The 15,339-nt window shown below is 38.7% G+C and overlaps 3 protein-coding genes across 5 annotated transcripts in view; 2 read left to right on the top strand and 1 right to left on the bottom strand.

Annotated features, from left to right (window-relative positions):
* Positions 1-717: 717 nt before the first annotated feature.
* On the top strand, positions 718-10,378 carry LOC128250528 (uncharacterized). The gene is made up of 3 exons (XM_052975763.2): positions 718-1,115; positions 2,530-2,689; positions 10,257-10,378. Exons 1-3 carry the CDS (start codon positions 845-847, stop codon positions 10,258-10,260), a joined length of 435 nt encoding a protein of 144 aa, XP_052831723.2. The 5' UTR covers positions 718-844; the 3' UTR covers positions 10,261-10,378.
* Positions 4,351-10,013, bottom strand: LOC106872097 (ATP synthase F(0) complex subunit k, mitochondrial-like). The gene is made up of 3 exons (XM_089339704.1): positions 9,880-10,013; positions 4,672-4,771; positions 4,351-4,555 (listed from the first exon to the last, which is right to left on the bottom strand). Exons 2-3 carry the CDS (start codon positions 4,759-4,761, stop codon positions 4,463-4,465), a joined length of 183 nt encoding a protein of 60 aa, XP_089195830.1. The 5' UTR covers positions 4,762-4,771; positions 9,880-10,013; the 3' UTR covers positions 4,351-4,462.
* The window catches only part of LOC106872096 (protein RRP5 homolog), a 72,124-nt gene continuing 67,102 nt past the window's right edge, over positions 10,318-15,339 (top strand). Inside the window, exons 1-3 of one of the 3 annotated variants that reach the window (XM_089339700.1) lie at positions 10,318-10,380; positions 12,670-12,846; positions 13,851-13,997. In XM_089339700.1, the coding sequence (XP_089195826.1) occupies positions 10,369-10,380; positions 12,670-12,846; positions 13,851-13,997 (336 nt within the window). In that variant the 5' untranslated portion in view covers positions 10,318-10,368. Of the gene's footprint in view, positions 10,381-10,491; positions 11,026-11,581; positions 11,624-12,669; positions 12,847-13,850; positions 13,998-15,339 lie in introns of those variants that run through there. The other 2 variants (XM_089339701.1, XM_089339699.1) reach the window with 2 other exon arrangements.

Here is a 15,339-nt window from a genome sequence, read left to right as displayed (position 1 = left end):
TCATTAAAACATTGATTTAATTATTAACATAGAAAGAATTTATACATTAATCCCTATTTTTGTAAGCAGTTGTATCCGTAAAAAATTTATTTGCATAGAGCAGAAATTGAAAGAAGATATACGAAATGGACATGTGTGTTTGTGTGTATGTGTGTGTGTGTATGTGTGTGCGTGTATGCGTGCTTGCGCATGTGTATGTGAGAGAGAAAGAGAGATAGAGTGAGTGAGTGAAGGTGTTGTGATGATTGACGTCTTTTAAGGTACACACATACATAGAAAATGTGAGGTCATCGTATAAAATTTTCACGATAGCTGATTTATGGAAAAGATAATGTTAAATTTTTGAAATGCAAATATGTGAATGAAAATTAAGTTCACACCTCTACATGGTCGCTAGACCTGGTAGAAATAGCAGCCAAATCTCCCTCAAAACACCCTACTGTCTTAATCCGACAATTCTGCCTATTATGTAGTTTGAATGAGAAACTGTAACTAGAGATTATTAACCTCACAAAGAGGTGAAAGAAGAGAGACAGCATAGTGAAAGTTTTGCAACCGAATAATTATCATATACAACCTACGTGAGCTTTGAACCTCTCGTCGCCAGATGCTGTAATGTGGTTTGTATCCAATATAGTTGAACCACCACTATTAGGATAATGGCCTACAATACATGGTAGCAGTGTGATACAATAAGATAATGCAGCAACAATAAGAATGTAACTATCTCTCACAAACCAACAATAAATATTCCAAATTTACAAACCAACCCACACTTTCCAACACGAACCATATAAACTCTCTCAGTTCAGTCCATTCCTCACAAGAGGGTATCTTGACTCTCATGTTGGTGGTGGTAAAGACAATGGACTGCACCCCCTTTGGGATGTTTTTTGTTTGTTTTTTTTACAGGAACCCACTATATCGAGTGCAGAGATTCCGAATCTGCATTTCAAATGCAAGGATTCAAAACATTAAACTTTCCACACCACATGGCAATCAAGGCAGATCATCATTTTCTTGTGTTCTTCAAAGACAGTTCATTGAAAGCTCTAAGTCGGGAATCCCTGAAACTTTTTTGACCAGTGATCCTTTTATGGAATCCTTGAGCCCAGGTATGTAATGAATAAATAAAAATTAAAAAATAAGGATATTATTATTAATGACTATAAGAATAGTAATAGTATTGAGAGAAAAAAATTTCCATAATCTTCTTTGTTGTCCATGTGTAATATGACCATGGATTTACCTGATTTACGATGCGGGTAACAAGACCATAACCCACACCGTCCAATATTCTAAGCATCCTGATGGGCCAGGAGCTTTCCCTGTCTTCATATCCTTGATAGCTTTATGTACCTGGGTACTGTCGATTCAGATAGCTGGTCCCTCAATTGGATCAACCTTTGGTAGACTCTCCTCCTCCCATTCATTCTCCACATTTAGCAGTCTTTCGCAATGGCTTCTCCAAGCCTGTTTCTTTGCAGAGTCATTAAACGCAAGGGTACCATCATCCATGCGGACACATTTCTCTCCTATAACATCAAGATTCTCTCTCGCACACAGTCTTGCAAACGAAACACCCCCAGTCTTTGGTCCTCGCGTCACTGAACATTGACAAACTTCTTTTCTGCTACTCCCTTGGCCATATATACCTGTCTCTTAGCTTCCCTTTTGGCTATTTGATACATTCTCCTGCTACTCCCACTCTTCCAGGCATGTTTCTTTGCTCTAATGGCCCTGAATATGCTAATCGGTTACCATTTGGTAATTATGATACTTCTACAATTGAAGATAATTTTAATAAATAAAGAATTTATGTATTATGGTATTTGATACTTGTCTATTGTCTACATTGTTCATAGTCGAGGTGCAATGGCCCAGTGGTTAGGGCAGCGGACTCACGGTTTCAATTCCCAGACCGGGCGTTGTGTTTATTGAGCGAAAACACCTAAAGCTCCACAAGTCTCCGGCAGGAGATGGTAGCGAACCCTGCTGTACTCTTTCACCACAACTTTCTCTCACTCTTAATTCCTGTTTCTGTTGTACCTGTAATTCAAAGGGTCAGCCTTGTCATACTGTGTCAAGCTGAATATCCCCGAGAACTACGTTAAGGGTACATGTATCTGTGGAGTGCTCAGCCAATTGCACGTTAATTTCACGAGCAGGTTGTTCCGTTGATCGGATCAACTGGAACCCTCAACATCGTAAGCAACGGAGTGCCAACAACAACAACATTGTTCGTATAAATGCCAGTACCAAGAATAAATAAATGGAAATATGTTGGCAGAACAAAGTTAGTAAGCACAAGTCACCTCTTACACTCTCAGTATAGCGATGAAAGTCAAGATACCCTCTTGTGAAGAATGTAGGTTGTATTTCACCTGCAAATCAAACATTAAATCCTTTCAAGACCCTCTTGTGAGGAATGTAGGTTGTATTTCACCTACAAATCAAGCATTAAATCCTTTCTTAGCAGATTGTTAGCTTTATAAAATTCCCTTGCCCATGTTTTTTTTTTTTCTGCAGCCATCAACATATTACTCAAGGCCAACTGCGTCAATCTTACCAGTTTTGAAGGCAGAGCTCTTGCCTTTCGTCTCAGAAGGAATGCAAAAGCCAAGGATACAGCCCCCTTTGTCCAGCCAAATTGTTCATCACGAGGTCTTTACCCATCACTACACTGCCGGTAAAAATATTTGTTTATAATACACATACCTTCTTTTAATAGTAGACTGTTATATAGTGAGTGTCGTTAGTTACTATGGTAACAACACTCTACCTACCTATCTTTCACACTATCTCTTAACAACAACCTGTCATTATAGTTAAAATCTTTGTGTTGTCTCTATGTTGAAAGACATACAGAAGTACATACACACACAGGGCCAAAAAATAACTATCTAGTAAAAGTCTTCATTTTTTTTTGAAGCAGTGCCGTGCTGTCTATGTAGAAAGACATACAGAAACACACACACAACCAACAAAAATAAAAGATTTGCCCTTAAAATTTCTGCATTTTTAATCAAAACTTGTTACTTGCTATGGTAACAACACTACCTATATATCTAAATATATTTCTCACACACACACACATACTGCATTTCTCTCTCAACTTTTTTCTACTCTCCTTCTAAAAATAGATTCTGATGTACATTTTGATTCCTCCTCTTCTTCCCTCCACATAAATATTGTGATGGACACACAGACGGAGATCCACTTCACATTTATGATATAAAGATTATTAAAAACAGATCTCACTTGATTTACCTTATCTCAATTTGCATGAAACAAATCCATGATATAAATTAAGGAACAACTACTCAGAAATACAGGGGCCACATTTTTCATTCCTTCACACATAAATACACACACTATTAAAGTCTGGAAGAATTTCACAAACTCCTGCTTTTGAGGTCTTCAAATTCTAGCAGTTCCCTTTGATCGCTCTCATTTTACAGTAAATAATCCAGCCCAAGCCACCAAGTCACATCATTTGGCATGGCTAGAACTAATTAACGTGGAAATGATGAGCTGCAGGGATGTATCAAGCTCCAATGTCTATTTTGCCATGGCTTCTACAGTCGGATGCCCCTCCTAACACCAGCCACTTTACAGAGTGTACAGTTTTTTTTTTCTTCTTTTTCATCCCACTGGCTCCAGTGAGATTTCCATGTGACTTGCAAAAGACAGAAAAGAACAGAGGAGGAAAAGAAAGAAAAAGGGAGAAAAAGCTCTCACAACTAAGAAACCGAATTTCGGAGGGAAAGGTGGAGATGAGTGGCTGTATACCAGATGTTGAAAGACTTAAGTATGAATGATGGACAAGCACAGATGTCTTGCTATTACTCATTACTCTTTTACTTGTTTCAGTCATTTGACTGCGACCATGCTGGAGCACTACCTTTTAGTTGAGCAAATCGACCCCAGGACTTATTCTTTGAAAGCCTAGTACTTATTCTATCGATCTCTTTTTGCCAAACTGCTAAGTTACAGGGACGTAAACACACCAGCATCGGTTGTAAAGCAATGTTGGGGGTGGGGGTGGGGATGAACACAGACACAGAAACATATACACACACATACATACATATATATATATATATATATATACATATATACGACGGGCTTCTTTCAGTTTTCCGTCTACCAAATCCACTCACAAGGCTTTGGTTGGCCCGAGGCTATAGTAGAAGACACTTGCCCAAAGTGCCACACAGTGGGAATGAACCCGGAACCATGTGGTTGGTAAGCAAGCTACTTACCACACAGCACTCCTGCGCCTATATTGAGAAGATTTACGACTGAAGGAGATAAGAGAAAGAAGTAGAATAAAGAAAACAAAATCCATACACTAACATTGGTTTATTATAAATAAAACATTCCTCAGTGAAGTGTGTTTATAATTGTTTTATTATATAATCAGGCCTAATTATACACATATTAATGCTGAGGGTTGATATTAATTAGCTTTTACTTCTGCTGGCTTCTTTTTTTTGGTCATTTTCCTTAAGACAACAGCTCCAATAATGGTGCCATAAACAGCAGCAACACACTAGAAAGAAGAAAAGAAAGAAAGAAACAATGAGTCCAAGGCATTTCAGTGAGGTGTGTGTGGGGGGGAGAAGATGGATGTATAGGAGCGAAGGGGAGAGAACTCTGTTTACTTACATTGAAACGTCCTCGTCGGGTGTAAGAATTGAAATAGTATTTCATGCCGGTAAACCCGGTTTCGGCCTCTGAGAGAAATCCGCCAGCCATTGTAGTAACCCTTCAAAAGAAAGAGTAAGAAAATAAGAGAAAATATAGATAGCAAATGAATAAATTAAAAATATTTTATTTCGGTGTTTGGTTTGTACGATTTTTGATATGAACACGTGTTGAAACAAGTTTGTTGTATCTTGGAAGGTCATTACACCAGCAATAAACACACACAGGTTTAACTTGCCTTCGTTTATTCATTTATCATTTAACGTCCACTCTCCATGTTGGCATGGGTTGGACAGTTTGACATGGAGCCGGCTAGCAGGGAGCTGCCCAGACTCCAGCTGTCTGTTGTGGCAGGGTTTCTACGGCTGGATGCCCTTCCTAATGCCAATCACTCAACAGAGTGTGCTGGGTGCTTTTTATGTGCCACCAGCATGGGTATCTTTTAAGTGGCACCTGAAAGGACAAACCTGTATATGTGGAAAATGGTGATTTTTTCTGGCACTTGTGCCCGTGGCATGTGTAAGGACTTTCGAGCAAGATCGTTGCCAGTGCCCCTGGACTGGCTCTTGTGCGGGTGGCACAAAAAATACACCATTTTGAACGTGGCCGTTGCCAGTACCGCCTGACTGGCCTTCGTGCCAGTGGCATGTAAAAAGCACCCACTACATTCTCTGAGTGGTTGGCATTAGGAAGGGCATCCAGCTGTAGAAACTCTGCCAAATCAGATTGGAGCCTGGTGTAGCCATCTGGTTCACCAGTCCTCAGTCAAATCGTCCAACCCATGCTAGCATGGAAAGCGGACGTTAAACGACGACGATGATGATGGTGCATCCTATCAAGTACGGCAAATCGCCGCATCTCCTGGTCCCTTGTCATTTCTTCACTGAGGCCCAGCATCTGAAGATCTTTTCTCACCACTTTGTCCCAGTTATTTAACTGAACAACAAATTGATCACCTGCTTAATCTGTGGATTAATCAATCAGTCGACTGTCCAAGTCCTTTCCTTACCATTCACAACACCTCAGCAATAACATGCCCTCTCTTCTCCATAGATGAGGTTGTGAACGGTGATAAAAACGGTTTTGACAGACAACCGATCGATTGTTTAATCAACTGATTAAGCAAACAACTGACCAGCTGGTTGGTTAAATAACTAACCAATTAACTCATAATAAAGAGGAGCAGAAAGGGACGATTGGTGGAAACTGAGGTGGGAAGAGAGAATACTGAGAAAGAGGGAAGAATTTTTAAAAGGCAGCGTTTCCAAGCAGGAAGGGGAGGTAACTGGAGGAAATCTGCGCAGCTTCTGCTCTCATCTCATTACAACAGGTAAGGTGAACAGTTAGCCGTAGTTAGAAGTTTGGAGGGATAAATATTAGGACGATGAAGGGTAGATAAGGCTTGATGGGGATAGACTGGGTACAGAGTCAGGGCCCAGTGAGTGTAGGTTTACAGGTCTTTTAGACGTCAAACACCAGATCACTCCAATAAGTAGCTTATCATCTCAATCGTCTTGGCTGCATTTCTCCTCTTATATATATTTTTTTCCACTTAAAGCGGAGGGAAGTTGTGGAATGAGATACCCAGGAAGACATGGGACAAAGTATTGAAGGCTGATCTAAAAATGCTGAGCCTTACAAAAAAGATGAGAGAGGACCAAGATATGTGGTGCCTTACTGTACACAGGAAGACCCACCCACCACAATATTGAAGTGAGATCCTAAAACCAAAGTGCCATGTAAAAAACACTGGTGCTGGTGCCACATAAAAAGCACCCAGTCCATGCTATAAAGTGATGGGCTTTAGAAAGGGCATCCAGCTGTAGAAATCAATCTAAATCAGACTATGGAACCTGATGCAGCCCCTGGCCTTGCCAGTTCCTGCCAAGCCATCTAACCCATGCCAGCAGGGGAAACGGACGTTAAATGGTGATGATGAATCAGCTGCCTCCTACTTGCACCATGAACAGCTAATTTTCCATTGAGTAGAATAATGACCTTGTTTTCTTTAAGTAACACCACTCTCACCACCATCACTACACCGATAAATGCCCTTCTGTTCACTTCAGAACCCCACTTCCATCTCCACACACACACACACACTTATCATTTCATTCACAGTGAACTGACAGAATTGAGTGTGCATTGGATTGCTCCAGCTCTCAGCAGTTTGAGTTCAAAAACAAACGATCAACTTTGTCGTACTTCCTTTCAAGGTCAGTAAATAAAGTACCGGTCCAGAGCATTGAATTGGTGTAATTGTGAGAGAATAAGACAAGAGATCTTGTAGCATTTAATACTGGCTCTTTGCATTAATGGTAGCACTTGCAATGCCACTGGTTCCACACTGTATTGGTTCTTACGATTCTCTTGGACAACATAAATGGCATGGGAAGGAGAGACCTGCCAGAATGAGCAACTTTGGGTCTTGCAGGTAAAAGAGCCTTAACCAGGCCTGAGCCTTGGAGATGAGCTTTGCAAAGTAGTGATCCATAACCTCAAGAGACAGAAATCTTAGATTTGGAATATTTACGTACACGTACACACACTCAATGGTCTCAGTAGACATACAATCAGCCCATCCACACAACAGAACACACACTAGCATAGCTGGCGGGGGGAGATGGTCCGCTCCAGGTGGCACTTTTTATCCTGTTGTAGGCAATATGTGTTTTTTGTGGGGTCCAGGCAAAGAGAAGGGCCACCCTGGGCGGCACATACTCTAGCTACGCTAGTGCACACACACAAACATTTTCAACAGACATGTACTGATCCCAGAATCAGAATATATACTCCAGCTACACAACAGAACACATCATCATCATCGTTTAACGTCCGCTTTCCATGCTAGCATGGGTTGGACGATTTGACTTGAGGACTGGTGAACCAGATGGCTACACCAGGCTCCAATCTGATTTGGCAGAGTTTCTACAGCTGGATGCCCTTTCTAACGCCAACCACTCTGAGAGTGTAGTGGGTGCTTTTGCGTGCCGTGGTATTAGTGGTATTAGCTCTTTGCTTACCCAAAGCATTTCCATAAGTAAGTGCTTGTTTTCAGATATTTAGTTAGACTACCTTGCTTCGGAGTAATATAAAGCTTTCCTTTCGTAAGTCCCAAGTTACTCTGGTTGTTGAGAAAAAATTGGGAATGTGTATCATATATAATGCACGGACACCAGAGAAATATGTCTTGTGTACCACAAATGATATACAGGAGAGGCAAGGGATTAAGAGGCTCTGTTAGAAGAAGCAGTTTTTGTAGGACATTGATGAACTATGTCATACAAAATGTGTCTTTATAGAGAGATTATCTGCAATATTAACTCTTTGCCTGCCCAAAGCATTTCCATATGTTAGTCCTAACCTTCTGTGCTTGTTTTCAGACATTTAGTTCGACCTTGCTTCTGGGTAATATAAAGCTTTCTTTTCATAAGTCCCAAGTTACTCTGGTGTTTGAGAAAAAATTGGGACTGTATTATATATGATCCATGGATGCCAGAGGGTGTCAGAGAAATATGTCCTTTGTATCACATGTCACACACAGGACAGACAAAACAACAGACATACATGAATAGAGGTAAACACCAGTTTCCCTTGATGGGAGGAATAATTAAGAGAATGTGCATGCCTGTTTTGAGGACTTATTTACAGGTTTTTTTTTTTCTTTATTCTCCCTCCCTTCTTCCATTTTCTTACTGTTTACTTTTAGAAATGTCAATGAACTTTGACATTAATCCTGTTATGTGAAGAATTCAATGAATTCAAAGATCAGTTCAGTTTTTCTCTTCTTTTTTTTTTTTTTAACTGAATTATTGCAAATACCTTTTCATGAAAAGACTTTTTTTTAAAAAAATACACCTGGTGAGGACTGAAGATGAGCTGAAAGCACTTAAACCGTTTCACAAGTTCTAAACGTCTATACTTGTTTTCAAACATTTAATTAGTCCTTGTTTCATAAGTTCTGAATAATTTTTGTTGGCACTCCGTCGCTTACGACGTCGAGGGTTCCAGTTGATTCAATCAACGGAACAGCCTGCTCGTGAAATTAACGTGCAAGTGGCTGAGCACTCCACAGACACGTGTACCCTTAACGTAGTTCTCGGGGATATTCAGCGTGACACAATGTGACAAGGCTGAACCTTTGAATTACAGGCACAATAGAAACAGGAAGTAAGAGTGAGAGAAAGTTGTGGTGGAAGAATACAGCAGGGTTCGCCACCATCCCCTGCCAGAGCCTCGTGGAGCTTTAGGTGTTTTTGCTCAATAAACACTCACAACGCCTGGTCTGGGAATCGAAACTGCGAGTCCGCTGCCCTAACCACTGCACCATTGCGCCTCCACTCTGAATAATATAAAGCTTCCTTTTCATAAATCCCAAATTACTGTGGTAGTTGGAAAATACTTGGGAATATGTATCAAATATGATGCATGGACACCAGAGAACAGATCTTGTATAGCACATAGGATACACAAGACAAGCAATGGGTTAATAAGTACGTTATGACATTTCGGTAAATTTTAACGGGGTTATCATTCCGTCCTTTTTTATTTTTATAAGACGGTAGTATGTGATTCGGGGTATATTTTACTTCTATTCATAGCAGGTTTAATAATTGCGTAGCGGCTTCTTTCTTGGCTCGTTTGAAGGTTACGTTAAGGATACTACAAGTGTCTGCGGAATTCTCAGCCAATAACACTATTTATTCAACGAGTAACTTATTCTGGCGATTGAATAACTGAATATTACTCGTTGGATCCATTTACTTTTAAATAAAAATACTGCAACATATAAAACGATTACATGTGATGTTACGAATTCAACAGTCAAGTTTGCGCCCCAAAAATATTTCAAGAATTATAAAAGAAAATTATTCCTGTAAACTTGAATCTGAATTTTCAGATCATACCATTCTTCTTTTGGCAAGATCTTAAATAAAAATAAAGTAGGTTATATTTGATGAGTGAGAGAGAAGAAACAGTCGCAAGTGCCCTTCAGGTTTTCCTGTTCAGAAATGTCCTCTAAATAACATTTTAATTAATGGAATATAAATAATAAATCTGCATTGCAAAAGATATGAAAACGTAAGAATAATATAGAAGGGAGCCGATATACATATGTGTTTAACTTTGATGTAAATTGTGGTAATTTTATAAGCATTTTAAACGTACCTTGAAGTTATTTGTCTTCGACTAAGGGAACAGCGACCTGGAGACTTTGCTACGATGTCTGCTGTACGAAACTAAGAAATGATTATATTTATAAAAAGAAGTTATTATTGTTATTTATCATATTTTAAATTTAGTATTAATAACAATCTAATATTAATAGCAATCTAAAAACATTAATTTTTACATATATTTGTTTAAATAAATTTAATGAGTTGATAAAAAAAAATAGCAAAAATTCGAAAGTATTAATTGTGTTGTAACTCAACACGTGAATATATTCATAAAAATTGTTATTTTGTTATAATTGCATTTTAGAAGTTTGTTAATAACTGTCTGAAAATATCAATGTTTAAATATAAACTTAATTATTTAATTAGATAATAGCTAAAATTCGAAAATATTGTGTACTAACTCAGCACGTGAATTAGAACCGGAAGCACGAAAGCAGCAATTTACTCCACATGTTCAGTCGAACCAAACTGATATAAGATGTATGGACAGGTATTGTGATGGTTTTAATTGTTTATTTTAATTATAAATGGTTATTTGGAGTAATAATCATATTTTTAAAGACTCTACTGTTTATGAAGTATTGTAAGATTATTTTTTGATAATTTGATATGAAAAAAATAGTTTTAAAATGTCACGTGTTGCAATGGTTTATGCGTCGTTAAGTATAGAGACAATTAAATCGGTTTCAGGAATTCAAAAAGGAAATTGTCAGCGTGCTAATTCATTATAAACTACCATCAGCTGTTCACTTGATGGATGGATGGTTGATAACAGTTTAAAAATATAGCAAAATACAATCAATAAATAGGCCGTCGTAATACTGTAAATGAATGGAAGATTCATTCAATATCTGATTGAACTAAGTTATAAGTGGTGAGAATGTCGTTGTTCAAATTGATGGATCTCTGTTTCTAAAATGCAAACATGATGTTGTTATGGAGCATTCGATTGGCAAAGTAGTTGGACACGCAATCGGAAAGGAAAGGACCTTTTTGCCTTTCGTAGGGCCACCTAAATTGGTGAGATAAATGCCGTGGTACTTGTAAACATTAACCAATGCCGTTAATGTTCCTCTTGAACATCTAAAACAAAACTTCCACAAAGTAGGGCTTCAAGAAGCCGGCGTTCATTGCGGTGAGTGCAGGGGGAGTTTCGACATGGAGTTGATGTGGGGGAAAACGAGTTAATCAGGAAAACCTGGGTAGAGATTGTATGAACCAAGCCGTGGATCAAAGGCTATTATAGCAGCGGTAGGAAAGGCAAAGAGAGGAGACTGCGCCTCTGGGCCAGAAATAGGAGTGTGTCTCTGGATTTGTTTTTGGGTGTGGTCTAGGATGTCTGTCTGTGAAGCAGGAGCTGTAACCTAGATGTGAGAGCAATATTTCGTTATGGACCTCACCTGAGCTTTGTAGAGAAACAATAATTGCTGGCAGATGAAGCGTCTTTTGGCCCTTAAGAGAGGGCTAGTCAGGTTACTAATTGAGTGTGTGTGTGAGAGTATGTAAGGAAGTTCATTTGGGTGACAGAACCGAAAGACCTTCACAAAGCATCAGCAGTGAGTTCAGGAGACACCCAAACAGAGACAGAAGAGATTTGATGATCTGCGAAAATGAGCATCTGCTGCAGAGACTCAGGAGTCACCTGAGCATAGAATACATCAATTGATAAGTGCACAAGAGCCTCTGTCACACAGACTCAGGAGATAATGATGTCCTTTTCAATTCAATTTCCAGTGAGTCTTAGTTTTGCTGTAACCATCAACAAATCGCAAGGACAAATGCTTTTGGTTACCAGTTTATGAGGGGGTGCTGAAAAGTTCCTGGCTTTGGGTAAAAGAAAATACAGGAGGATCAGTTAATTATGATTTTATTGAACATATTCCCCTCTCAGATTCACACAGTTATTGCAGCAGTCCTTCAGTTTTTCAAAGCCCTATAAAAGAACGCAGAAGGTTGGACCTCCAACCAGGCCTTTCACAATACCCTTAAAGCCAGGAACTTTTCAGCATCCTCTCATACACCTTGAAGAGTCCTGCTTCACCAATGGTCACCTCTATGTTAGACAAGAAATCTTTACATCTGTGCGCCCAAATGGAAAAACAAAGCAACTTCATTTATTGAGACATTATAAATTACCCCAAATAATACAGAAACCCATCCTGATCCAGAGGCTTATCCATTGTGGAAGACATGGTCCGACATGGAATCATCAGTAATATTAATATGCCAACTTGTTCTTTTTGTACGGTCATACCTGTGGTGTGTGTCACACTTACTTCAAAGGATGAAGTGAGTGATAAAGCGAGAGAGGGAGAGGGAAAGAGACAGTGAGTGATGACAGCATTTGTTTGTGTTTTTAACTGTTACAGAGAGGAAGTAAGAGAGAAAGGGACAGTGAGTGGTGACGGCATTCATTTTGTGTTTTTAAATGTTTATAACACTGCAAGAAAAGTAGATACATAGATCAAAAGAAAAGTTGATACATAGATACATAAACACATTGTTAAATAACAAAACAATTGTAGTGATTAATAAAAATTCTCATATCTGGGAGCTGTCAGTGTCCATATTATCAAACCACAAACTTAAATTCATTCAGCTGCAATCTCAGAGGAAATCTATTTTAGTTTTTCAGGGTAGATTAGATTTCCATATCTTATCCAAACTGTGTTACTAATCCTGGTTTCCATATTCACTCTTGAATTTGGAGATTTGACTTCTAAAATATTTGTAATTATCTACTTTCTTGAAGTATATTTATATATTTTCTTTCATCTAGTTATTGACAGAAGGTCTGTTGACATATGGCTATGTTACCAAAGCAGAGAATGTGAACTTGGAAGTAGCATTGCCAAAAGGTTTAACAGGAATTGTAAATGCTACGAACATATCTCCAACCTACACAAGTTATCTGAAATCTCTTGTCGAAAATGGCAAAAAAAATCTTTCCCAACTGGTAAGATTTGCTTATATTTTACTTCTACAGATTGTTTTTGTTTTGTATTCTTGTCTTTTTAGTTTTCCTCCTTTAATCCGTCACTACCCTCCACTTTGTTTCTTTTGGTACCTGTGGTTGTTATTCTTTGCTTCTCTCAGTCTTTTTTATCTCTCTTTGTAAGTGTTTCCATTACTTCTTTTTGTTTCTTCAGATAAATGATACCAATTTTAAGAAATGGCAGTCTTTTTCTTTTGGGGGATGGTCATAGTTTTTTGCCAATTAACCACAAGCACTATATATTCGTTCTTCAGATCAGCTTTATTATTATTCTTACCAGCTGGTCCCGTGCCATCAAAAATGGCAGTTAATTGTAGTATTTTACATATAAATACGGATGATAAATCAAATACACTTGTCAATGTTCACACGCATTCACATGCTTCCCTTGTACACACACACATACAAACATATACTTACACAGAGTTAAAACGCTGTTTGATTTTTCTTTTCAGCGTTGGATGTTCACCATCCTTCACCCCTTCCTTCCTTATTCATCTATCACCCCTTTCTTTCTCATTCATATGTTGTGACAGAGAAAAACACAAGAGTATTATTATAGTAGATTTTAGTGTCCTTTGCCTGAAATCTTTCATCACACATCCCTGTGACCTCTTCATTAACTCTCCATCCCTAGTATCTCCTCCTGTTCTGTTTAGTCCATTCTGTCTTTCTGTAGTGCATGTTCTTATCTGCACAAGCATTTGCAACTGTGTTCGTGTGTCCATGTGTATATGCATGTCTATGTGCTTACTATGTGCGTTTGCTTACCACATTGTGTTTGCTTACTACGCCGTCTGTTCCTGTGTCTTTAGGTTTTTTTATTCATTTATTTTTCATTGTCTTTAGTATGTGTATTTTTATTTAATTTTTTTTTATATTCATTTATTTACTGATTTATTCATTTTTCATTCCATCTTTAGTTTATGTATTTTTTTATTTTTTTTTTTTTTTTGTATCGACAGGCTGATCACACACTCTCCAACCTATTTCCAAAAGGTTCTTTCATCGTTTGTAAGGTTATATCCACTAAAAACGGCACATTTGACTTGTCTTTATCTCCCGAGGATATCAACTGCTATATAGAACAAGTTCAGATTAAAAATAATATGGTGAGTATCATTTTTTTTCCTTAATTTCTCTTATTTCAGAGAAAGTTATCTTTATATTGTAACTATTTCCTTCATATTATTCAGAATTGGTATGACATTGTGGTTAGTCTTAGTGTTGAGTTGTGCTGGTATCCAAGTCAACAGAACAGTAGACAAGTAACATCATCATCATCATCATCATCCTTTAGCAATCAGATTTCTCTGTCAGATCTAATGTTTATTTATCCATATTGTTTTTAAGTCATCATGTATTATCACCTGGCTTTGAGATTTCAATGATGTGATTGTTTATTTTTAGAATGATATTGTACGATAGGTGTGAGGGGCTGGATCTGGCCAGCTTGAACAAAAAGCTGGTTGAATATTTGGGCTGGATATGGCCGGTTTAAATGCTAAAGGATTTATGTTCACTCTTCCGTGCTTGCATGAATCAGGTGAATTTTATCAAGGGAGATTTCCCAAGGTCAGGTGTGTTTTTGTAGAATATTGGAAATGAATGCCATTCATTTACAATCACAGAGGTATCTGGTGCCTTGCTGTACTCAGGAAGACCCACCCACCACGACAGAATTGTTATCCTAAACCACCTTGGTTTATGCCCCCCACCCAGCTGAAGGGGTTTTTGTCTTGTAAGTTACTCAGTGACCCTGTTGGTGCTGGTGCCACATAAAAGGCACTGTGCCAGTGCCATGTAAAAAGCACTTGCTGGTGTCACCCACGTTGGTGCCACATAAAAAGCACCTATGTTGGTGCCACATATGTACCCTGTGTCAGTGCCACTTAAAGAGCACCTGGCACACTTTGTAAAGTGGTTGGCGTTAAGAAGAGCATCCAGCTGTAGAAATCAAGCCGAAACAGACTGAAACCCGATGCAGCTCTAACCAAACCGTCCAACCCATGCTAGCATGGAAAATGGACCTTAAATGATGGTGATAATGAGCTTCTTTCAGTTTCTTATTTCTGTATTGCCCACAAGGGGCTAAACACAGAGGGGACAAGCAAGGACAGACAAAGGGATTAAGTCGATTACATCGACCCCAGTACGCAACTGGTACTTAATTTATCGATCCTGAAAGGATGAAAGGCAAAGTCGACCTTGGCGGAATTTGAACTCAGAACGTAAAGACAGACGAAATACCACTAAGCATTTCGCCCGGCGTGCTAACATTTCTGCCAGCTCGTCACCTTCTTTCAGTTTCTGTCTACCAAATTTCTTACAATGCTTTGGTCGGCCTGGGTCTATAGTAGAAGGCACTCACCCAAAGTGTGCCATACACTGGGATTGACCCCAAAACCATGTGGCTAAGAAGCAAACGTCTTAACCTCACAGCTATGCCTGTGG

Source organism: Octopus bimaculoides, chromosome 22 (assembly GCF_046866305.1).
Source record: "Octopus bimaculoides isolate indiv1 chromosome 22, ASM4686630v1, whole genome shotgun sequence".
NCBI lineage: Eukaryota > Metazoa > Mollusca > Cephalopoda > Octopoda > Octopodidae > Octopus > Octopus bimaculoides.
The sequence above is the reverse complement of the archived record's forward strand: the minus strand, read 5'-3'. Positions and strand labels throughout refer to the sequence as shown.